General features: G+C 45.2%; 1 protein-coding gene across 1 annotated transcript in view; it reads right to left on the reverse strand.

Annotated features, from left to right (window-relative positions):
* Positions 1-25,078, reverse strand: part of ccdc171 (coiled-coil domain containing 171) — a gene marked incomplete at its 5' end in the record, with an annotated part of 84,065 nt that overhangs the window by 22,759 nt on the left and 36,228 nt on the right. Inside the window, 10 exons of the mRNA XM_084328430.1 lie at positions 2,426-2,619; positions 3,071-3,217; positions 3,355-3,844; positions 6,979-7,167; positions 8,961-9,116; positions 14,214-14,429; positions 17,424-17,513; positions 18,778-18,872; positions 19,330-19,432; positions 23,641-23,863. Coding sequence (XP_084184556.1) covers positions 2,426-2,619; positions 3,071-3,217; positions 3,355-3,844; positions 6,979-7,167; positions 8,961-9,116; positions 14,214-14,429; positions 17,424-17,513; positions 18,778-18,872; positions 19,330-19,432; positions 23,641-23,863 — 1,903 coding nt within the window. The remainder of the gene's footprint in view (positions 1-2,425; positions 2,620-3,070; positions 3,218-3,354; positions 3,845-6,978; positions 7,168-8,960; positions 9,117-14,213; positions 14,430-17,423; positions 17,514-18,777; positions 18,873-19,329; positions 19,433-23,640; positions 23,864-25,078) is intronic.

Consider the following 25,078-nt stretch of genomic DNA (forward strand, 5'->3'; position numbering starts at 1 on the left):
TAAGGCTTGGAAAAGTCTTGTGGACCCAACTCTTTAGATGAGGGAACGGGTACATACGCACACAAGACGCGGCCACTGATGGGTCCATGGGACTTGGTAAAGCACTATGGACCCAAACTCTGGCCACTGACCACATGAGGGAACGGGTACATACGCACACAATACACGGCCACTGATGGATCCATGGGACTTGGTAAAGCACTATGGACCCAACTATGACCACTGATAAAAACGTAACTACACTAGCGTTATAAGAGCTAAACATTGCTACCTACCATACAAGTGCATTGGTTTAGTGCACTTCCGGTTGCTACTGAGCGGACATGTTTGTGCGGACCTGTTCTCCCAAACTGGTAAGCAAATGACTGTTTTTACGTTATTTTCATTTTTACGTTACTATTATTTTTTTTTTTTTTTTAAACATTGATCTTAACTGATCACTGTGACTTTATTGCTTTTATCGTTATATATGCCTATATTTGTGTACAGCACTTTGAGCTACATGACATGTATGAAAGGTGCTTTATAAATACTTACTTACTTACTTACTTACTTTTCCGGGGGGAAAATGCCGGGTCGGCCCGGGCGTCCCGGGGATTGATATGGATGTGTGTGTCATATGTATGACACTACGAGTTGCCCTTCACAGTGTTGTGCTTGGTCCATATTGTGTTGTACCTTGTGCTGTGCTAAGGGGCCTGGTCCTTCTCCATTCTTTTTTTTCCCCTCCCTCCCCCTGCTGGGCAGGGATGGGAGGGGGCTGTCGAGGAGTTTTTTTCTATTGAACCCCTCTGGCATCCCTGTGTAGGTCCCGGTCTGCCGGGCGCAGGTCCGAACTCGTTCTCGTCAACCTGTTGGCCTGGGTTAACCCCTTTAAAAACTGAAAAACTTGTACTGCCTGTATAGCCGGTGTATATGCGCAGTTATGTTTCTGAGTTTTTTCTTGGTGGGTTTAAAGGAACAACCGCCTCCTGTTAAACTAAACATAGGGGGGTGGTTGGTTCCCCGGTGTGTTGGTAGCAGAGTCAACTCTCGGGTTGAGGCCGGGCTTGACCCCGTCTGCCCGCGAGTGTGCCCCTGCACCTTTCATGACGTCTGCCAATCGTGTCAGCCTTCTCTTGAACCTCGACCTCACTGGAGGGGTCGGGTTTGTGGAGGTTGCGACATGGTGCACAGCATACCGAACGCCCCTTCCGCCGGGGTGCTGTTTTCACAGTAGACCCCTTAGGCGCCTGTCTAGTCCGCAGTGCTCCGGGCACAGGTCGAGTTATGCTCTTGGGGCCTGTTGCCTGGATTGAGGGATCAACCTCTTTGGGGGTTGTCTCCCCGGTGTGCCGACTGGCCCCACAGTGTTGTGGGGGTGTAGCCTCTTGTGGAGTGCTTCAGGCCGGCGTGCCGTAGGGGGGAAGGGCCTGCTCTTGGATTGGGCCCTGTCCGATACGCTGGCGATGTGGGGGGTGGTGTCACCAGTGACCGTCTGGTGGGGTCCCGATGCTACGGCATCGTTGGCCTCACCGGGCCCCTTTTTTCGGGGGGTCCTGGCCCTCAGGCTGTTCCTGGGGCTGGGTCCTCCTCCGCGCTCCGCTGCTACGGCCTTGCCACGGGGTTGGGTTCTTGACCTTTGACCCGTGATGTTGGGGGCTGTGACGGGGGTGGCATGTGGGATGCGCGCCTAAGTGGTCGCGGGTCCTGTGTGAAGGATAGTCCCACGGTCTGCTCACTGTGCGTTTGAGGTGCTAAACCCTCTTTGCACAGTCGGATCTGATTCCCTCCCGTCCCCCTCTAAGGGGGTCCAGGGGGCTCGGGTCCTCCCCGGTTCTGATGGTTATGGGGGGCCTCAGCGGGTACATCTGTCGAGCTAGAGCAGAGCGTAAGCTATACGATAATATAACGTCAGGTTATTCTATAACCCTAGTTATACGAGTATAGCGAGCGCTCTGCTCTGACTCACTGAGGACCCTGTGGTCTTCGCCTTCGGTGGTGAAAGACTTGGGAAGGAGCTGATGGTGTGGCCACGACCCCGCTTATGTACAGGAGCGGATGTGGGTGTGGCCAGGCGGATGGGTGTGTGCATGTGGAGAAAATTATTCATTATTAGATTGGATAAAGGGATAGTTCCAATAGAGCAGAGCGCTCGCTATACTCATATAACTAGGGTTATAGAATAACCTGACGTTCTCATGATATGAACCAGACCACAGTTCTCATGATATGAACCAGACCACAGTTCTCATGATATGAACCAGACCTCAGTTCTCATGATATGAACCAGACCTCAGTTCTCATGATATGAACCATTCTGTGAAATGTTCTGTGAACCGTTCACAGAAAACATCCTAAGAGAAACTGAAGTATCATTAAGGAACCCAGAGCCCTCCCTCCATCCCCTCCATTGAACACAACTGTGAGCAGACTAGTGGCTTACCTTTGTACTAGGCTGTGGTGCTTTCAGTCTGGCCAGACCCAGCCCTAGCCTACTAACTAGTGTGGACTGGTTCCCTCCGTAGGGTGCTTTGAAAGGAGCAAGACTGGAAACCCTGTCTGACTGGTTGAGAAGGTGTTCGAGGAGGCGGGACACACCCCTGTGAGCTGCTGATGTCACCTCTGAAGGGGAGGAGCCTAGAGAGAGAGCGCAAGCAAGAGACGGAGAGAAAGTAAGAGAAAAAGAGAAAGAGAGGGGGATAGAGAAAAAGAGATGGACAGAGAGAGACAGACATACATAGCTGTTGGGAGTGCAGTCTGACTCTGCCTTTCCGTTTACATTTAACCCTTTCACTACCACACTACAGATGGTTAACTGTCTGTAGTGTGGTAGTGAAAGGGTTAACCTTCTGTAGTGTGGTTGTGAAAGGGTTAACCCTTTGGTAGTGTGGTAGTGAAAGGGTTAATGAATGAACTGTCATTCATAACGATGGACGGATGTTGGAAGGAGGCAAGCAAGGATGTTTGTTGCTTAGCAACAGGGTAGTCATTTTAGTTTGAAGAGGACCAGATAAAAGTACCAAATTAAAAGCCAAAGCATCAGTCTTAGTTTAATGTCACACTGAATGTGAGTAATGTGTGTGTTTACCAGTGCGTGCTAGCGCCCCCTGCAGTTCAACCATGGAGGAGAGTAGGAGTGTAGACAGCTGTTTGGAACGGAGCCATCTCACACACACTCCACCAAGACCTTCCTCTCCTTCACCACCATCATCATCATCCTCCTTCTCCTCCTTATCTGGAAAATACACACACAAATCACATACATAGTACACGTTTGTAAATTATTGTAAACAAAATGCTCCATTTGTAAATAAAGATGACTTTTTCAGCCTGAAATGTGAAAATGAGTGTCATGTGCTCAGTATGACTGACCAGTGGTAGGAGGAGTTTGTCCCTTCTCTCTCGCCATACCGCCACAGACGCTCACACACACCGCTTGCCTCCTCTCCCCTCCCACCCGCAACACCACGCTGCTTCCCCGCGCCAACGCGCGCATCCTGTTGACCGCCAGCACCGCACACACACACCTCCGCCACCTCCTCAAGCCTCTCCCGCCTCCCTCCTCTCCTCCGCCCTCCTTCTCCAGAGCGGCCGCCAGCCTCCGGACCTCCCCCTCCAGACGCTGCTGCCCCACCAGGCGCGAGCAGAGGAGGCCCTTCTGAGCGGAGAGCGAGCACGCACGGCGGTAGGTGTGTGTGAGGCCTCCGGCCAGCAGGGCGGCGGCGGAGAGGAGCGAGGCGGCGTCCCCGCGGGCACGGGCGAGGAGACTCCGTAGCTTGGAGAGGTCAGAGGTCAGAGAGGAACAATCTCCCTCCGAAGACGACAACTGGTCCCGGAGAGACTCGCACTGAGAGCGATAGAGCTGGCGGAGAGGAAGAGAGTGACAGAGATGGAGAGAGAGACAGAGAAAGAGATAGAGGGAGAGAGAGAGACAGAGGGAGAGAGAGAGAGAAAGAGAGAGAGGGAAAGAGACAGAGGGAGAGAGATAGAGAGAGAGAGAGAGAGAGAGAGAGAGAGAGAGGGAGCGAGACAGATACAGAGAGAGAGAAAGATGGAGAGATGGAGAGAGAGAAAGACAGAGACAAAGAGAAAGAAATAAGACAGATAGAAAGAGATACAGAAAGAGAGACGGACAAAGGGAGAGAGAGAGAAACTCAGATCCATTCCAACTCCACATTCACCCTCACCTCACACCCGCCAAATGTCAGCCCCCCCCCCCCCCCCCCCCCCACCAACCGACCAACAGAGCAATCTATAGAGCTGCTGGTCGCAGGTAAAAAGTGTGAGAACCAATGTTCTCGTGGAGAGATGTGCTGTGTCAGAATAGCTCTGCTGACACAACTCTCTGTCTCTGGAAGGCCTCAAATGGGTTGTAGCCTGGGGGGGTGGGGGTTGTCAAAGTATGGTCTGGGGTCCTCCGGGGGCCTTGATGAGAGTCCCATGAGGTCCCCACATTTCAGGGTTTTATTTCTTTCTAACCGTTTAGTCATCTGTCTGCATGAGGGATTTTTAAGTTGAGTGAGTGTGTGTATCTTACTTCAGCCTTGTTGTGTAGTTTGATTGATTGATTGAAAAGTTTATTAACAGATTGCAGAATGGGTACAGTACAGTACAGCTCAATACATACAATTGTTAAGGGGATGCAGACCAGAGAAAGACTTTCGTCTTGTTTACATCAGGGTCCCCCATTTTCAATTCATCATAACATATATGACATACATGACATACAGATAGACAGTACTGCTACATCTATACATTTATGACATATCAGATTTGCAAATACAGTACTGTTTGTGATACAAAAGTGTCCAGAAAAGGAGTGTATATACATTTGGCGTAGAAACTGTACATTGGAGGAGGTTGGTTGGGTGGGTTGGGTGAGGGCTGTACATTGGAGGTTGGGGGGGGGGGGGGGGGGGGGGTTGGGTAGGGGACACACACATTTTACACTGTACATTGGAATATTGACAAAGCCTTACTTGGTCATTTACTGTACAACTAGGTTAGGACATTTGTAGGGGCCAGTTTCGAATTGCAGTCTCACGTAGGTGTTTTTTGAGAGTGTTTTTGAAAGTGGGTAGTGATTCACATTCCTTTACAGCTTTAGGTAGGGCGTTCCACATTGATGTGGCATAATTGCGAAACGTGTTTAGTCCCTTGTTTGAGCCGAATCTGGGTTTTACATGATTTGTGGAGCTCCCTCTGGTGTTGTGATCGTGGTATTCACTGACCTTTGGGAAGTATTTTGACATGTACATGGGTACCTTGGTCGCGTAGTGTATCTTGTAGACCAGGCCCATTGCAAGTTGCTGTACTCTGTCGTCTACTCTAAGCCATCCTAGGTTGTCAAAGTGGGCAGGGGTGAGGTGGGTTCTAGGAGTCAGGTCAAGTAGTAGTCTGACTAGCTTGTTTTGAGATGTTTGTAATTTGTTTTTTAGTGCCTTTGAGGTGCTTTGGTACCATGAGGTGCAAGCATAGTCGTAGTACCCTTGAATGAGTGCTCCTGCTAGAGTCTTCAGGGTATTCTTGTTTACCAGAGAGGAGATCCGGTACAAGAATCGCGTTCGTTGGTTGACTTTTTTTATTACATTGGATGCCATTTTGTCACAGGAAAGATTAGCCTCTAGGATGGAACCCAGGTAGGTAATTTCATCTTTCCTTGTGATAATATTGTCACCCACTGTAACCGAGAAGCCGTCGGTCTTGCTGAGTTTGTTATTTGAACCGAAGAGAATGGACTCTGTTTTGCCCATGTGTAATGATAGTTTGTTGTCGGCGAGCCATATGCAGATTTTGCCTAGTTCCGAGCTGAGGGCTTTTTCAACCTGTAACTTGTTCTTGTCAGAGACCAGCAGGGCTGAGTCGTCCGCAAACAGGAACAAGTTGCAGTCACAAGCTGACGACATGTCATTTGCATAAATTAGGAATAGTAGCGGTCCTAGTATGCTTCCTTGTGGAACACCACAGCTCACTGTGAGGGGGGGGGATAGGGTACCGTTTACTTCCACCATCTGTTCCCTCCCCTCCAGGTAGGATTGTATCCAGCTCACTGATAAATTATCAAAACCAATTGCTTTTAGCTTGTCAATCAGAATGGTGTGATTGACAGTGTCGAAGGCCTTTTGTAGGTCCAGCATGACCATGCCGCAGTATTTGCCCGCGTCCACCTCTTGTTTGATGTGGTCGTTCAAGTAGAGAAGGCATGTGTCAGTGGAGTGGGATGTTCTGAAGCCAGATTGGAATTCGTAGATTAGATTTTTTTCCGCGAGGTACTTTTCGATCTGTTCGTATACTATTTTTTCCATGACTTTCGAGATGGATGTAAGGATAGAAACAGTGTGTGTGTGTGTGTGCGTGCGTGTGTGTGTGTGTGTGTGTGTCTGTGTGTGTGCTGGAGGTCTATCTCTTGTCTGTGTGCGTCTTACCTCAGTCGTGTTGTGTAGTTATGCAACAGTGTGTGTGTGTGTGTGTGCTGGAGGTCTATCTCTAGTCTGTGTGTGTGTGTGTGTGTGTGTGTGTGTGTGTGTGTGTGTGTGTGTGTGTGTGTCTTACCTCAGTCTTGTTGTGTAGTTGTGTAACAGTGTGTGTGTCTTACCTCAGTCTTGTGTAACAGTGTGTGTGTGTGTCTTACCTCAGTCTTGTTGTGTAGTTGTGTAACAGTGTGCGTGTGCTGCAGGTCTCTCTCTCGTCTGTGTGTGTCTTACCTCAGTCTTGTTGTGTAGTTGTGTAACAGTGTGTGTGTGCTGGAGGTCTCTCTCTCGTCTGTGTGTGTCTTACCTCAGTCTTGTTGTGTAGTTGTGTAACAGTGTGCGTGTGCTGGAGGTCTCTCTCTTGTCTCCGTGTGTCTTACCTCAATCTTGTTGTGTAGTTGTGTAACAGTGTGCGTGTGCTGCAGGTCTCTCTCTCGTCTGTGTGTGTCTTACCTCAGTCTTGTTGTGTAGTTGTGTAACAGTGTGCGTGTGCTGCAGGTCTCTCTCTCGTCTGTGTGTGTCTTACCTCAGTCTTGTTGTGTAGTTGTGTAACAGTGTGCGTGTGCTGCAGGTCTCTCTCTTGTCTCTGTGTGCTCCAAGCCTGCTCTCTCTGTCTCACACTCTCCTCCAGCTTGGTCAACACACACTCCTGTCTCCGTTGAAGCTCACGCACACACGCACTCTTACTGTCACACACACCCTCCAGCTGGGCGATCTAGGGAGAGGGAGAGAGGGAGAGGGATAGATAGAGAGAGAGACAGAAAAGAGAGAGGGGAGGGGGAGGGGCAGCGAGATAGACAGGGATAGAGAGAGAGCGTGAAAGAGAGAGAGAAAGAGACAAGAGAGAGGGAGAGGAGAAAGGGGCAGAGAGAGAGAGAGAGAGACAGAGATGGAGTGTGTGAGAGAGAGGAGTTACAGATAGATAGAGGGAGAGAGAGAGACAGAGATGGAGAGTGTGCGAGAGAGAGGAGAGACAGATAGAGGGAGAGGTCCTTATGTCATTGTACCCCTAGTGAACCTGAAACAGAGCTACACTTCCTCACCAAATGTATAAAGATCTTAGAGAAACACTTTTTTATTTGAGTGAATAACAAAAAGGGTTTCTTAAATCAGATTAAGAAAAACTAGCAGTCCTGCTAGGGGAGACTCAACTAGCTGTGAGCAGCAGTCTGTGTTGCTGCCTGCCAGGAACTGAGGGACAGTGAGTGACAGTCACCTGACACACGTTGATGCCGTTATATGTGATGATAGATTATTTTTTTTTTTTACTGTATCAGCTTTTTTATGACCATCTTTTTTCTACTTCCATCTGCTGTATTTTCTACTATTTACCAACTTTTCAAGTTTTCAAATGAATGTTTAGCTTTTCAATGGTTAAACGCTTGCTTTGGCCATATGTACATGTTACGTCATGCCAATAAAGACATTTGAGTTAACCCATTCACTACCACACTACAGAAGGTTAACCTTTCACTACCACACTACAGAAACCGTCCGTAGTGTGGTAGTGAACGGGTTAACCTTCTGTAGTGTGGTTGTGAAAGGGTTAACCCTTTGTCGTGTGGCAGTGAAAGGGTTCACCTTCTGTATTGTCGCAGTGAAAGGGTTAACCATTTGGTGTGGTAGTGAAAGGGTTAAAGGGGAGAGAGGGGGGGGGGGGAAGGGGGAAAGGTTTAGAACCAATCACATTCAGTCAGCATGGCAACATCATGTTTCTGACGCTCTATGTTCATAAGGATGTCTATGTAACGAGGAGACAGAGCACTGTGGCCGTTCTGAATGGCGGCAAGAGCTAAATCATTTGCTGTAAAACCAACATATTCAGGGAAAGAAATGAAATGTGATGTTCTGTTGAGTAACATTATAATCTACTGCAATTTGAGGTGAAATATTAGTTTTAAAGATGTAAATTAATCTCTGCTAATAGTCAGTGCTCGTTCTTTGTCTGCGTTTGGGTTCTGGCTCTTGAACACACCTTACACTTTCCACATTTACTTAAAAAGTTAAGAAGGTTGTTACAATCATTTTGGTCAACTCTCTCTCTCTCTCTCTCTCTCTCTCTCTCTCTCATCAGCTGTTTCCAATCCAATCAACCCTGCCATAAAAGACTGGTCACAACTCTTCCATTTTCCCAGATCGATCGACTTACATCCTGTTAGTCAAGTCCTATGCTTTTTCCATTGAGAAACCAGTTGATATTCCGTGTTCTATTTTTAATAATAATAACTTTAGTTTATTTATATAGCACCTTTCATACAGGAATTGCAGCTCAGTGCTTCACAGCAAATAGCATAAAATGAACATAGGCATACAATTATGAGTCAGTGAGTGGTTGCTATAGTAACTAAGGACTGTGTGGCAGACGGAAACCAGTGGTTGGCTCATGCACGGCTCATGGAACTTGCCGGAGTTCACCGCTGGTATTTACCACTTTGATGCGAGACGCCGGTGGTAAACTATGTATAGGTTTTGGGTGATGATGTCACAGCAGACCTAGTCCCTCCTCACCCTCTCATTGGCTCTGCTCAGCTCAGCTGCCAGCCGATCGATCTGTTCGTCGATGGCATTACATAGCTCTGGCCAGGAAAAACTCTGGGAGTCATCCAGGAGGACACAGCCGGGCAGGAGACGATGGTAGAGAGAGGACAGGAAGTATAGATGCTCCTAGAGAGAGAGAGAGATAGAGACAGACAGACAGACAGACACTTTGTGAACAGTTGTTTCTCCCAGCGTGATGTCGTTTTATAGGATTTAAAGCAGGACTATAATCATCTAAATAAAATTATGTTTACACCATAATCACATCACATAAATTACAATAATACAACTATAGGCTATTATCACAGCAAGAGAGAGAGCGAGAGGGATATGGAGAGAAAGAGATGGAGAGATGAAGAGAGGAGGAGGGAGGAGTGTGTCTGGCTACCTCTTCTTAGGCCATTAGTTAAAGCTAGAAACCAGAGAGAACCCCCTGCAGTGATGTAACCAATAGAAAACCTGCTCCGTAGACAATGAATGGGGCTCTTTGTGAGCTCTTACACCCAAGTGAATCCAATGAGAATGAATGTACAAGAGTGACTATTGTGATCATAGGTTTCTCTCTCTTCTCTGTTATCTCTCCACCTACAGTAGACAGTATAGACCTACAGTAGAGACAGTATAGACCTACAGTAGAGACAGTATAGACCTAGACCATAGTCTACGAACAGGTCGAAAAGTACCTAGCGGAAAAAAATCTAATCTACGAATTCCAATCTGGCTTCAGAACATCCCACTCCACTGACACATGCCTTCTCTATTTGAATGACCACATCAAACAAGAGGTGGACGCAGGCAAATACTGCGGCATGGTCATGCTGGACCTACAAAAGGCCTTTGACACGGTCAATCACTCCATTCTGATTGACAAGCTAAAAGCAATTGGTTTTGATAGTCTATCAGTGAGCTGGATGCAATCCTACCTTGAGGGGAGGGAACAGATGGTGGAGGTAAACGGTACCCTATCCCCCCCCCTCACAGTGAGCTGTGGTGTTCCACAAGGAAGCATACTAGGACCGCTACTGTTCCTAATTTATGCAAATGACATGTCGTCAGCTTGTGACTGCAACTTGTTCCTGTTTGCGGACGACTCAGCCCTGCTGGTCTCTGACAAGAACAAGTTACAGGTTGAAAAAACCCTCAGCTCGGAACTAGGCAGAATCTGCATATGGCTCGCTGATAACAAACTATCATTACACATGGGCAAAACAGAGTCCATTCTCTTCGGTTCAAATAACAAACTCAGCAAGACCGACGGCTTCTCAGTTACAGTGGGTGACAATATTGTCACAAGGAAAGATGAAATTACCTACCTGGGGTCCATCCTAGAGGCTAATCTCTCCTGTGACAAAATGGCATCCAATGTAATAAAAAAAGTCAACCAACGAACTCGATTCTTGTACCGGATCTCCTCTCTGGTAAACAAGAACACCCTGAAGACTCTGGCAGGAGCACTCATTCAGGGGTACTACGACTATGCTTGCACCTCATGGTACCAAAGCACCTCAAAGGCGCTAAAAACAAAATTACAAACATCTCAAAACAAACTGGTCAGACTACTGCTTGACCTTACTCCTAGAACCCACCTCACCCCTGCCCACTTCGACAACCTAGGATGGCTTAGAGTAGACGACAGAGTACAACAACTTGCAATGGGCCTGGTCTACAAGATACACTACACGACCAAGGTACCCATGTACATGTCAAAATACTTCCCAAAGGTCAGTGAATACCACGATCACAACACCAGAGGGAGCTCCACAAATCATGTCAAACCCAGATTCGGCTCAAATAAGGGACTAAACACGTTTCGCAATTATGCCACATCAATGTGGAACGCCCTACCCAAAGCTGTAAAGGAATGTGGATCACTACCCACTTTCAAAACCTCTCTCAAGGGACACCTACGGGAGACTGCAATTCAACACTGGCCCCTGTAAATATCCTAACCCAATCATTCCAACCCCCTCCAATGTACAGTCATTTACCTAGTATGGTTTTGTCAATAGTTCAATGTACAATTGTGTTTGTTTGTACAGTGTCTCCTCCCCCCCCCCCTCAATGTACAGTGTTACTTGTTTATACAGTGTGCCCCCCGCCCCCCCCCCCCCCCCCCAACCACCTCCAATGTAAATTACCCAGTATGGTTGTCAATATCCCAATGTACCCAACCCCCCCCACCCAACCTCCAATGTACAGTTTCTACGTCAAATGTATATACTCCCTTTTCTTGACTCCTTCTGTATCACAAACAGTACTGTATTTGCAAATCTGGTATGTCATAAATGTATAGATGTAGCAGTACTGACTATCTGTATGTCATGTATGTCATATATGTCTATATGAATTGAAAATGGGGGACCCTGATGGAAACAAGACAAACGTCTTTCTCAGGTCTGCATCCCCTTAACAATTGTATGTATTGAGCCGTACTGTATTGTACCCATTCTGCAATCTGTTAAATAAAGTTTTCATTCATTCATTCACACCTGCAGTAGAGACAGTAGACAGTATAGACCTACAGTAGAGACAGTATCGACCTATAGTAGATAGTATAGACCTACAGTAGACAATATAGATCTACAGTAGACAGTATAGACCTACAGTAGACAGTATAGACCTACAGTAGAGACAATATATACCTACAGTAGACAGTATAGACCTACAGTAGAGACAGTAGAGACAATAGACCTACAGTAGAGACAATATAGACCTACAGTAGAGACAGTAGATACCTACAGTAGAGACAATATAGACCTACAGTAGACAATATAGACCTACAGTAGAGACAGTATATACCTACAGTAGAGACAGTATAGACCTACAGTAGAGACGATATAGACCTACAGTAGAGACAATATAGACCTACAGTAGAGACAGCCTGCAGCCTGCTAGCATTATCAAATTCATATCAATCGAAATAATGTAGTTTTCATCTCTCTATATTAACGTGATTCCATCAACACAACATAAATGTTCAAAACACGACAAGACAGTTTGCATCACTTCCCACGGTTCTCTGCACTTATTCTACCGGTAGTGCGGTAGTTGTTGCCACGGTATTGGGTCTTTGGGTGAATACTTCATTGGCGGGGAAGAAGAACACGGATAGCGGTGTGTGGACCGTCCTGCGAGCCCCAGACCACCATCCCGCGAGCCCCAGGCCACCGCCCCGCGAGCCCCAGGCCACAGTCCCACGAGCCCCAGGCCACCGCCCCGCGAGCCCCAGGCCACAGTCCCGCGAGCCCCAGGCCACCGTCCCGCGAGCCCCAGGCCACAGTCCCACGAGCCCCAGGCCACCGCCCCGCGAGCCCCAGGCCACAGTCCCGCGAGCCCCAGGCCACCGTCCCGCGAGCCCCAGGCCCACGAGCCCCAGGCCACCGCCCCGCGAGCCCCAGGCCACAGTCCCGCGAGCCCCAGGCCACAGTCCCGCGAGCCCCAGGCCACCGTCCCGCGAGCCCCAGGCCACAGTCCCGCGAGACTTGTTTCCCGTGCGCCTAAAATTCTACCTGGTCTCGTCCCGTGGGGATCGCGGGATGGTGGCCTGGGGCTCGCAGGACGGTCCACACAGGACGATCATCATAGCCAAGCGAACCAGGACTAAACACCATTTTATCTTTTGTAGGCCACCCACTGTTCAGAATTTTCGATGCTCTGCGAAGCTCATTTAGTGATAGATTATTGATGCCTCAAATCAAATCAAATCAAATTTATTTATAAGGCCCGACAACACACGTTAATGTCCCCATGGGCCGTACAGGTCTTCTTTAAACAAGTCAAGAAGAAAACATAACAATAAGTCAAGAACAGAACAAGAACACCATAAGGTCCAAATTTTTTTAGATGAATGCAAATAAATGAAAGAATGAAAGAATGCAAGCACTCCCAGACATACCCCACGCGAAGGTAAGGAAAAACTCACTAAAACCTAACAATAGGGAAAAAAGCTCCACAGGCAGTGTGGAGGAGAGAAACCTTAGAAGGGCCATTCAAGGGGGGATCTCCCTTCTTAGATGTTGGTGATAGTAGTGTTGCAGACGGACAGTTGGTAAGCATGCACTCATGTGTGTAGTGAAACACAGATGAGTGCATGCAATAGCAACTGAACATTTTGAAAAATTAAAGATAGAGCTAATAGCGATAGCAACTGAACATTTTGAAAGATTAAAGATAGAGCTGATAGCGTTTTTTTTTTCTTTTTCTACTGAGCGATTGAGAAGGTCCTTTGTTCCTGCTGCGGTTAAATTTTTTAACGAACACCGATAGCACTGTGTTGAAAGGCTCTCCTATTGTGTTGTGTATCCTGTAGTGTATTGTATCATGTAACTGTTTCTTTCATGTTTGTATATGTGTATTCGCTCTGGTGGCAAACCATGTTTCCCCTCAGGGATTAAGAAATAAACCATACCATACCATCATTGAAACTCATTCTGAGACCTCGAGAGTGCAATGCCGGCCGAATCCTGCTAGGTGGCAGTATCGCCTACCCTTTGAAAACCTTATTTCACACTGTGTGTTACATTTTATATGGTCCCGGTGGAGAATTTGGACCCGGGCAAGTGAAACACTTCATTCGAGCAACTTAGAACGCATCCAGCACACTTGATGCATATTTTGTGCCATTTCATGTCAGGGACCCCGATGGACATCAATACTGGAAATCGCGATCAGACAATTCGAATATTCATTTTGGAATAACTCCTAGCAAAGGTAAGTACTATATGACATCAATCCTACTTTGATCCTACATGATTTCACATCGATCGCAACAATCAACGTATGTAGTATTCAAAACGTATGCCGTTGCTGACGATCAGAGCATCACAAAACTACCCCCCCCTTTGATGCATTCATGATGAAACATAATACCTATTATATACCTTTGAATTGGAAATAATATCGTGTCCAGGTGAGCAACGCAAACGACTTTTGCAAAATGCACATAGCTCTCCATAACTCAGCTTCCAGGAATTAGCCCGGATCTGATCACTCTGAAACGATACAATATTCACCATGGGATAACACGCGAAAGTATACATGAAAAAATAATTGCTATAATATAGAATATACAATAGATCCACAAAGATTGTGAAATGTCGTGAAAATAGGCAATGGAAAGCTGGCGGTAGAGAGCAGAGATGGGCGCTGGCTATGGCGTTGAATGAGTTAAAGGTGGTAGAAACATGTGGTCTGTGTGGGCGTGGACTGTGTGAGTGGGCGTACCTTAGATTCCCTCTCCCCTCTCTCTCTCTCCCTCTCCTCACTCATCCTCCTTTCTCTCTCCATCTCCTCTTTTCTGCTCCGTCTCTCTTTCTCCAGGGTTAGCCGCGCCATCTCCAACTCCGCCTGGAGACCATCGGTCTGCGTCGACCAATCGGAACCCTCCTGCTGTAGACGCATCACTTCCTGTGTTGCGCTGGACAGGAGCAGCTGTGACTCCTGGGAGGAGGACGACAGGAAGAAACATCTGCTTCACAGAAAAGTAGGGATGTCCGATATTATCGGACGATATTGGCATTCAAATGTAATATCGGAAATAATCGGTATCGGATATACATATTTGGAATCTAAATGGGTACATTCTCGCTTGATTTTTATAATAATAATAAAAATAATGGTCCTAGGTCGTACATAAACTCATCCAGCGCCATCGCTTAATGAGCCAGGGGGCGCTAGAACGGCATCGCTTTAATCAATGGGGAGACTGCGAGATTTGCGAGTGCTTAAAATATATCTTATATTATAGCTATGAGTCTAATACACCCGTCAATTGTCAGTGAGTTGCTTCCAGTCAACATGCATGAAACAGATTGTTTTTTCATCCGTACATTTCCGTTTTATACCGTTTTGAATATGAGTATAGTTTTGGTGATTCTTAGTAATCCCAGGAAAAGACGCGATAATAGCGTTTTAGTGGAATACACTAAACACGTTGTCATTTTTCGCCTGATTATCGAATCTTCCTGAAATCAACGCTAGATTATCATTATTATGTCTCCTCGTGCATACATGAAATGGCCCTCGTAGCGCGGCGCTCGCCGCCCCCCACCTCCTGCACCCAACGGTAAACAGCCACACACACACACACAGACAGCTTTGATCGCGGTAGAAAGAAATATCAGATCAACGCAAGATTTTATAGAGTCCTTACCTAATGCAAAAGAAATAATCCAATTATCTGATCGCCATTCCAAATACTGCTCGTGGAGGTCCGTCCCACATTGCCCGGCATTGCATATGAAGGGGGGGGGGGGGGGCAGCATCGCAGATGTAACGTTGTAAACGCTAGTCCTGCCGGAGTATTTAAACCCCGCCCGCACGGCTCAGATCGGCCCAGAAAAGAAACTACACCATTTCTAATAGAGTGCAATACCGGCTGGAAGGCATAGGCGGCGGTATTTGCCCTTTTGCGAGCTCAGACCCATTCCCAATGATAACATCAGGCTGGATGGATGAAAAATGAATGGATATAGCTAATAAAAGAAATAACGATTAAAACCGAGTTTTCTCGTGATTGGCGCTGAATGAGTTACCTCAGCCTGTTGTATAAATTAGAATAATACGTCATTCGTTTGCGTTGCCAAGCTGGTTGATAGCCTACTCCATTTGAAATTCCATAGCAACGATACATCTTTAGGAACTCGATGGTGCAACTTGCTGTATAAAAGCAATAATACACAAGAACCAGTGGAATATTAGGAATATTGCCACTCTGTGATGCCTACGCCACTCGAACTTTGCTCTCGTGGCTGCGGGCGCATCACAGCCGTGGCAATATTCTTGATCCTGATATTCCACTGGTTCTTGTGTATTATTGCTTTATTATACTGAACTAGTATTTATATCATGTATTATACAGAACTAGTCTTTATATCATGTATTATACAGAACTAGTCTTTATATCATGTATTATACTGAACTAGTATTTATATCATGTATTATACAGAACTAGAATTTATATCATGTATTACTCAGACCTAGTATTTATATCATGTATTATACAGAACTAGTGTCTTTAAAATGAATTATACAGACATGTCTTATACTTGACCAATCTGTATCTGTCTCTGTTGGTCTGGGATCAGCCATTTGTATGTGTGGTGTTTAGGGCTGAGCCCAAACGTTCGGACCTTCGTTCGTTACGTTGGCTTTCGAATTCGAAATAAACATTCTAAATAATTTTTTTTAACCCATTCAGTGCCAACCACGAGTATAGTCGGGTTAACTCGCCATCGCATGAGTGCCAATCACGAGTATAGTTCGGTTTTAATCGTTATTTCTTTTATTAGCGATATCCATAAATTTTTCATCCATCCAGCCTGACGTTATCATTGGGAATGGGTCTGAGCTCACAAAGGGCAAATACCGCCGCCTATCGTCTCCCGGATGGTATTGCACATCATTGGATTGGATTGGCTGGGACTGTGCATCAAAAAAATAAGTCCGGTCCAGGTTTTACTTCTCGGCATGCAGCTGGATACTATTGCATTGACTGGGGGGACTGGGAGCATCGTGGATTACGTGTTAAGGACTATAATGTTGGATCAATGGACGCGATCGATATTTGGAATGGCGATCAGGAATGGTATTCATCTTTTTGCATGACATCAGATGTGAGGTAAGGCCTTTATGTTACGAATCTTGGGGTAATCAGATGTTCCTTTCTCTGCCATCGGAGCGCGTGTGTGTGTGAGGTTCGCGCCGACCAAAGTACGGAGAAGCGATTTTTCAGACCCCGCTTCTCTTCGTACATGAGGACACATATTATACTATCGATAATCTAGCGTTTATTTGAAAACTATTCATAAATCAGCTGAAAAATGACAACGTGTTTTGTGTATTCGACTAAAGGGCTATTATCGTGTCTTTCTCTGGAATTACTAGAAATCTCCAAAACTATACTCGTATTCAAAACGGTATAAAAGGGAAATGTACAGATGAAAAAACAATCCGTTGTTGACTGCAAGCAAGTCATTGATAAGCGACGGGTGTATTAGACCCATAGCCATAATTTAAGATATAGTTTAAGCGTTCACAAATATCCCCGTCCTCCCATTGATTAAAGCGGTGGCAATCTAGACCTAATTTCCCGGAAGGGGCGTGGCACTCAATGTGTTAATAATACAAAAATAAGTTTCAATTTTGTATGTGTTTATTCATTCTGTTTAAACCAATGGGGTTATTCTTCACAGTTGCAGATAAAGATTAGGCTACACTAATATTATAGTATTAAAAACTGATGAGTTATATTAATTAAAGAAAGTTGATTTAATAAAAAAAGAATATCAATATTTACATTTTTTTTTAACTTTTTTTATTTTATTATTACAAACGAAGGTTCGAACATCCGTTTTAAAAAACCTGACGAAGTTCGAATCCCAAAAACAGGCTTCGGGGACAGCCTTAGTGGTGTAATAATAATAATAGACTGACCTGTATCCGTCTCTGTTGGTCTGAGATCAGCTGTCTGTGTGTCCGGTCCTCCTCTCCCAGTCCGTCTCTCTCACTCTTCAGATCCTGGCTCTGTTATGGAAGTGTATTAGACTGGTATTTAGATGTATTTATTCTGTACAAGATACAAGATATTCGATTATTGCCACGCAACAGTGTTGGTGCCAATAAAGGCCTTTCACAGAATGTTAATGCCCATTTGTCCCATTGTCATGTTGGAAGAGTCAATGGTTGCTATGTGTTGCTGTATGAGAAAATGTTATGCAATCGTTTGGTGTCTTATCACTGGATCAAGTCACAGTGGAAAGGTAATATCATGCTTTCCCAGTGTTTCACCTGCTCTATTTTCTTTTCCAAAAACAATGGTTACAGGCAGCCAATGCTGTAAGAGAACTACACAAACATTCTGTGCAAAGTCTGCATGTAAATGTGTGTATGTGGCCCACATGTGGGTTAGGAGTGGGGGGGGGGAATCAATACAACAATATATTGTCATATGATATATATAGTTTCCGATATTATATCAAAACAGTGACGTATTGATCATGTATTTTTTTTTTCTTTTGGCTTTACAATCTCATTTTACTGCAATAAAATTATTGGAATGAGGTGAACAGACTTTATTTTATTAGATAAAACAGATGATATATATATTTATTGCAGATGGTAACAAAGTTTTCCACTGGGAACATAATTTGCAATATATTGCGATATGATGACTCTAGTATTGTGATAATATCATAATACCGTATGTATGTATGTATGCATGCATGCATGTATGTATGTATGTATGTATGTATGTATGTATGTATGTATGTATGTATGTATGTATGCATGTATGTATATGCGTGTATATGTATATGCGTGTGTATGTATGTATATGTATGTGTGTGCATGTATGTAACATTTCTTTGTTTAAAAAAGGCTGTTTGTGACTTTTGTCATTGCGTGGGGGCGGAGTTAAATTTGCATGGTAAATGGTAAATGGCTGCTTTTTTATATAGCGCTTTTATCCAAAGCGCTTTACAATTTGTTACTCACATTTTACCCATTCACTCACACATTCACACACCGATGGCGGAGGCAACCATGCATTGCTCATCAGGAGCAATTAGGGGTTAAGTGTCTTGCTCAAGGACACATCGACACGCTGCCCGGGAGGAGCGGGAATCGAACCGGGAACCTCCGGATTGCGAGACGGCTGCTCCACCTCCCGAGCCATTCCCCGCATGGGAATCAAGACAAGTGCTTTCGTTGGCCACCGGCGTGTCCTCTGAGTTTTGAGGGACGCCCCGCGTGTGTGTGTATATATATATGTGTGTGTGTATATGTATACCTCTTTAGTAAGTGTACCCAGTGTTTTCTGGTAGTGACTGAGTGTATTGTTCAGTAGTTGTATGACCACAGCAGACTGACTCAGGTTATCTTCATCTGGAGAAACAGAAAAGAGACACGCACACACACGCACACACACAGACACACACAGACTTAAGTGGAATTTTAACACAGTTCACCTGTATCATGTATTGCAGCATCCTATGATTAGCATATTGCATTTGGACTGCATTTTAAAATAGTGCTTTTATCCAAAGTGCTTTACAACTTATGCCTCACATTCACTTATTCACTCACACATTCACACACCGATGGCGGAGGCGTCCATGCAAGGTGCCAACCTGCTTATCGGGAGCAGTTAGGGGTTAACTTGCTCAAGGACACTTCAACACGCTGCCTGGAGGAGCTGGAATCGAACCAGGAACCTTCTGATGACCAGACGATCGCCATACCTCCTGAGCCACTGTTGCCCCAATAACTTGGTCATAATGATTTAGATTTTCTTTTATTATAAATGTTTCAGCCCTACTCAGGTCTATGGAGGCCTCCCTACCTGTGTGGCTTGCTACCATGCTGCTGTCCTCTTGGAGCGCATCTCTAATCCGTTTCATGAAGTTCAGGTAGGTCTCTTCAATACAGGACTGGCTCTCTGTAGCCTGGAGAGAGTGAGAGCGACATACAGACAGACAATTCATTTAATAATTTAATATATTAACAAAACAGAAAGTGACTGAAATCAAACACGTCAGAACATTAACCCTTTGCCCGCCAAACCCGAGAAAAGTCAGGTTTCGTCGCCAACCGCTGAGCGCCAAACCCGACTTTTCGGGTTTTGATCCTTTGATCTTTTTCCTTTGATCCCCGTTCTAAACACTCGGCCGGAGCTCCCTGGGTCTCCCTGACACAGCTGCCTACGTTGGAATTGGAATGACGATCGAATCTCGCCAGGTGGCAGTATCACCTACCTTTTGAACTGGGATAGTTTAGTGTGGGGCCACTTTAGCACACACACACACACTGCAATAACTCCTCCCCCTCAGAGGGAATCAGGACAGAGCGATCGCTTGGAGATTTTCTCGCCTCAAACCTATTGTTTCCCGTATACACGAGTAATCGCGATCGCGATGGGATCACTGGGATTATTCTTTTTAGAGTACCTTCTCGCTAAGGTAAGGCCTATTCTATGTCTATTTTACCGAACCTAAAACATGTTTTTGTACCGATCAGTGTCGTATTTTACCGGACCTAAAACATGCTTTTGGTAACGATCGCAGTTTCGAGTTAAAACGACCCCCCCCTTGATGATTTATATAATATGATTTATTTATAAGACGCATGTATATGGTATATACATTTGATTTTGAAGTATTTGGGGTTTCAGGCGAGCAACCCGAACAATTTGGGCATAATGCATATAACATGTCATATCTCGCGATTTATGAAAAAATTAAGATTATTTTGGAAAGGGGCAATGTTTAGCATGGAATAGCGCACAAACTACAGTATGTAGAAATTAACTGGTTAGTCAGTCTGGGACTATAAACAATGCCTGTCAAATGAGCCATACTATTGTCTCCATAGCTATAATACAGAACACACAATGGGTCTGCAAACATTGCTAAAATGGTCAATAACGCTGGCGCCATTGAGTAAAGATGGGAAAAGAGCGTGGCGGTCAATGAGTTAAGGGAACACGCCAACATTACAGGAGCTTACCGTCTTCTCTAGAGTCAGACAAGAAGATGGATACCAGTTTCTTCTCTGTGCGTTCAGTAGAAAACTATCCGGCTGCATGCTAGCAAATTAATGGAAGGGGATACGGACCAGCTAGCCTAGCAGTTGGCAAATAAACACCTCTCCCAGAGTCCGTATCCGCCTCCATTAATTTGTGCTAAACTAGAGGAAATTGGTATCTATCTTCTTGTCTGACTCTGGAGAAAACGGTAAGCACATTTCCCACAATCTTTTTTTATTATCAAATATTTTTATTTATTTTATATTTTATACATAAAACAGGGCAAACACAACATGGCAACAATAATAATAACAAGACACCACAATACCACAACAATAATAACAATAATAATGACATTAGCAATCAATTTCCCACAACATTGATGTGTGTATGTGTATGTTGATAGATTTCGGTCATAATCAGCCAGTATCACCTCGCCATCTGTGTTCGTGAAGTTTCTGCGTTGTGTTTATCTCTTTCTCCGAAGTCGACCTTCTCATACTGGCTGTACAACTGTGTCATCGCCCTTAACACTTTGAGTGCCAGCAGGGGACGCACGATTTAGCGCTTGAGTGCCAACGCTCTATTCGAGAGGGCGAGCACATTTGCGAACGCATAAACTATATCTTAAATTATGGCTATGTGTCTAATACGCCTGTCACTTATCAATGACTTGCTTGCAGTCAACATTGTCGAAACGGATTGTTTTTTCATCTGTACATTTCCGTTTTATACCATTTTGAAAAACGCTAGTTTTCGGAAATTTCCAGAAAATAAAAAAGATTTTGTGAAAATTTAGTGGAATACACAAAAAACGTATTTTCCCTGTTCGAGCTCAGAGAGAGTCCCACTGGTAACGTGAGGCTAGATTGATGAAAAATTTATGGAAATCGCTAATAAAAAAAATACAGATTAAATAACGAGATCTCTCATCATTGGCACTCAACGTATGGCATGAAATAACGAGAAATCTCGTCGTTGGCACTCAAAGTGTTAATGCAATCCGTAATCAGAAGAATTCGACACTGGCAAACGTGGTACCTTTATTGGAAAAACGTTGTTTATTCCATAAACAAAGCCTCGTAATCAGATGTAACCCATTCTGTATTGTCCTTGAACAGTCTTAATTCATTCTTCTCCACCGTCTCTTCTCTCATTAGTCCAATGGTTCTGGGCCTCGTCGTAGCCAACCACCATTCCCTGTTAGCCGAAGCTAGCGATGATGCGTCACTATTCCCCCTCCCCCACCCAGCGAGGGTGAGGAGGGATGAAAGTCTCTGATCAACGCGTCTGCTCATCTGTGCGTCGTGTCTCAATCTAACTTACCCCGGAAGGAACTCATGGCTCATAACGTTCTCCCCATAGCAACGGGCTCGCCCCCTCTTCTCGTTACTACATGACACGCTACCATGGCAACGGCTGTTCACTTTTAACACAATAAACGTCCTCTTCTATCGATGTCAAACTCTCCCCATAGCTCTGACTAAACCTCCCCCATAGTGCTCATCAGTGTTTTGTTACAAACCTGCTGATGACCTCGGAGCCCAGGGCTCTATTAGAACTGTGGCTTCCAGTCTAACTTGTACACACACGCCACTAAATACTGTCCTCCTCATCTGAGATCTAATAGCAGATGCTGTCACCCACCGATATATAATACACATTGAAAAACATAGATTCCTTCAATGTGTATGTGTATGCGTATGCATATGTGTACTGTATGTGTTAGGGCTGAGCCCAAAAGCTTGAACGTTCTGACCTTCGTTCGTTATGTTGGCATTCAAATTCTAAGGGCCCTTTCTCACTCACCTATTCGTTTCTATTCCGTTCCGTTCTGGCCCTGTTCCGAATCTGATGCGAACTCCCCCCCCCCCCCTCTCTCCCCTCTAGTTTGTGTACACACTGCGGTCTTGGTTCGCTTCGGGTTCTGTTTACGGTTTGCCTTTTGAGCGTTTACGCTTGCCGTAGGCGATGATGTCACGTTCGAAAATGTAAACAGGAAGTGTCTTAACACTACTGCGGAGACTGGATGATGCTATAAATGAACAAATTGCCAATAAATATGAAGTTATATTTGAACCTCTGTTGTCAAGCCTTGTCAATATAACCCACCCTATTTTATCACGAATGGATGGTGTTGTAGAGTCCGCTTTTGAGCGTTTTAACGATAGCGCTAAGCTAACGGCTAAACGCTAGTTAGCTTAGCCTTTACTAGTAACATTGCTGCATCGATTATATGCATTATATTGAATGTCATTGATCTACTGGTCGACCACGGCCGACTGGTTGGGCACCACTGGTCTAATAGAAATAAATGCATTCGAACAAGAAAGTATAGTATACAGCAATGGCTAACGGCTAACGCTAGTTAGCTAGCCTGTTCAGAAGCTAACATTATCCCATCGCTTGTGGCAATTATATTGCATGTCATTGATCTACTGGTCGACCACGGCCGACTGGTTGGGCACCACTGGTCTAATAGAAATAAATGCATTCGAACAATGTATAGACATAGCAATGGCAAACAAAATTGCCAGGCCTAACCGCCCCCACTAGCGCGCACCTGAGACCACCTATTTCAGCGGTCCAGGTTCAGCGCCCCCGGGGACGAATCAGCGGGGGGCGGGGACGGGGGACAGCGTTCTCACTCAGACAGACACACCCTTTTCTGATGCGAGCCGGGTCTGATTCGACACAGAGCAGTGAGTGAGAAAGGGCCCTAAATCAACATTTTCTGTGTCTATTCATTCTGTTCAAACCAATGGGGTAGGCTACACTAATATTATAGTATTATACTATTATAGTATATGACTCGTCATAGAAATTTAAATAAAACATTTATCATAAATTATGTAGCCTATCTGCATCCGCTTGGTACTCCGTCAGGACGTCACCATCAGGTACCAACCGTGCCCTTATTGGATTATTTATGTTGACGAAACTGAAGAGTTATAAGAAAGTTGATTTAATAAAAAAAATACTTTATTCAAATTGAGGATTTAGTTGGAGGGAAAAAATAAAAAATAAAAAAAATGTATTAATACATTTAAAAACCCTGACGAAGTTCGAATTCCAAAAACAGGCTTCGGGGACAGCTCTAGTATGTGTATGCGTGCGCATTTGTGCTACCTGCTCCAGCAGTGTGTGCATGTTGGCGTGCTGTCTCTTCTCTTCCTGTAGTACGCCAGAGAGGTCGGAGGTCGTCTTCCTCTCAGTCTTCAAGGCAACCGTGAGGTCAGAGGTCGTCTTGCTCGCTGTCTCCAAGGCAACCGTGAGGTCAGAGTTTGTCTTGCTCGCTGTCTCCAAGGCAACCGTAAGGTCAGACTTACACTGCTGGTACTCCTTCTGTAGCCTAGACACACACATAGACACAGACACAGACACACATTTGAAAGCTTCCTCTATTATGATGCAAACACTTAACTCATTCAGCACCGGAGGCCTAGAGCATCTTAGATCCTACTGGGCCAACGCTCTAAGAGATGGTGTTTGCAGGGCTATATCTATATTCTATATTATAGCTATGGATACAATACTATGGCCCATTTGACATCAACTATCTATCGTTCAATATGTGAAAAAGAATAAATTTGTTCATGCATACGTTCGCGTGTTATACCGTGGTGAATATAAGTATAGTTTCAGATTGATCCTGGCTAATCCCAGAAAACATGGAGGAATACGTGAATTTCACTAAAAGCTTTGGCGTTGCTCGCCTGGACACGCTACTATTTCCAAATCAAATGCATAGGTATAGCCTAGGTATTATGTTTCATCATGAATGCATGAAAGGGGGGGGGGGGGGGGGGGGTCGTTTTTTGATGCTTTGATCGTCACCAACGGCATACGTTGTGGAGTAACGTTACACATGGTTGTTGCGATCGATGTGAAATCATGGTTGGATCAAAGCAGGATTGATGTCATATAGTCCTTACCTTCACTAGGAGGTACCCCAAAAAGAATATTCCAATTGTCTGATCGCGATTCCCAGTATTGGTGTCCATCGTGTTGCCAACATAATCCACCACAACACATGCATCGGGGCATTTGACGCTTCTCAATGTGATCGGGCGAACCGCTCGACTCGCCTGACCAGAAAACTGCGCCCGGAGGGATTTGAATGTAACACAGGGTAAGATACAAGGTTTGAAAGGGTGCTCAATACTGCCACCCAGCAGGATGCGGCTGGTATTGCACTTTGGCAATCTCAGACTCATTTCCTATGGTAACCCCGAGGTCAGTGGGAGAGAAATGAATAGAAATATAGAATTTAAAAAATAACGATAAAAAACCCGACTATACTCGGGTCTGGCGCTGAACGGTTGGCGAGATAACCCGACTATCCTCTGGTCTGGCGCTGATTGAGTTAAGAGTTGGACAAACTGGACAAAGAGAGATACAGAGAGAGACACAGACACAGAGAGAAAGTGAGAGAGAGAGAGAGAGGGATAGAGAGAGATGGGGGAAAGAGAGAGACAGAGAGAGGGATCTTTGAGGAAAAAGTGGAGAACATCCGCAGCTCCTTCTCCCAACCCCCACCCATTCCAAATACTGAATCGAGAACCTC

The sequence above is a fragment of the Notolepis coatsorum genome (genome assembly GCF_963971535.1).
Source record: "Notolepis coatsorum genome assembly, chromosome: 1".
Lineage (NCBI taxonomy): Eukaryota > Metazoa > Chordata > Actinopteri > Aulopiformes > Paralepididae > Notolepis > Notolepis coatsorum.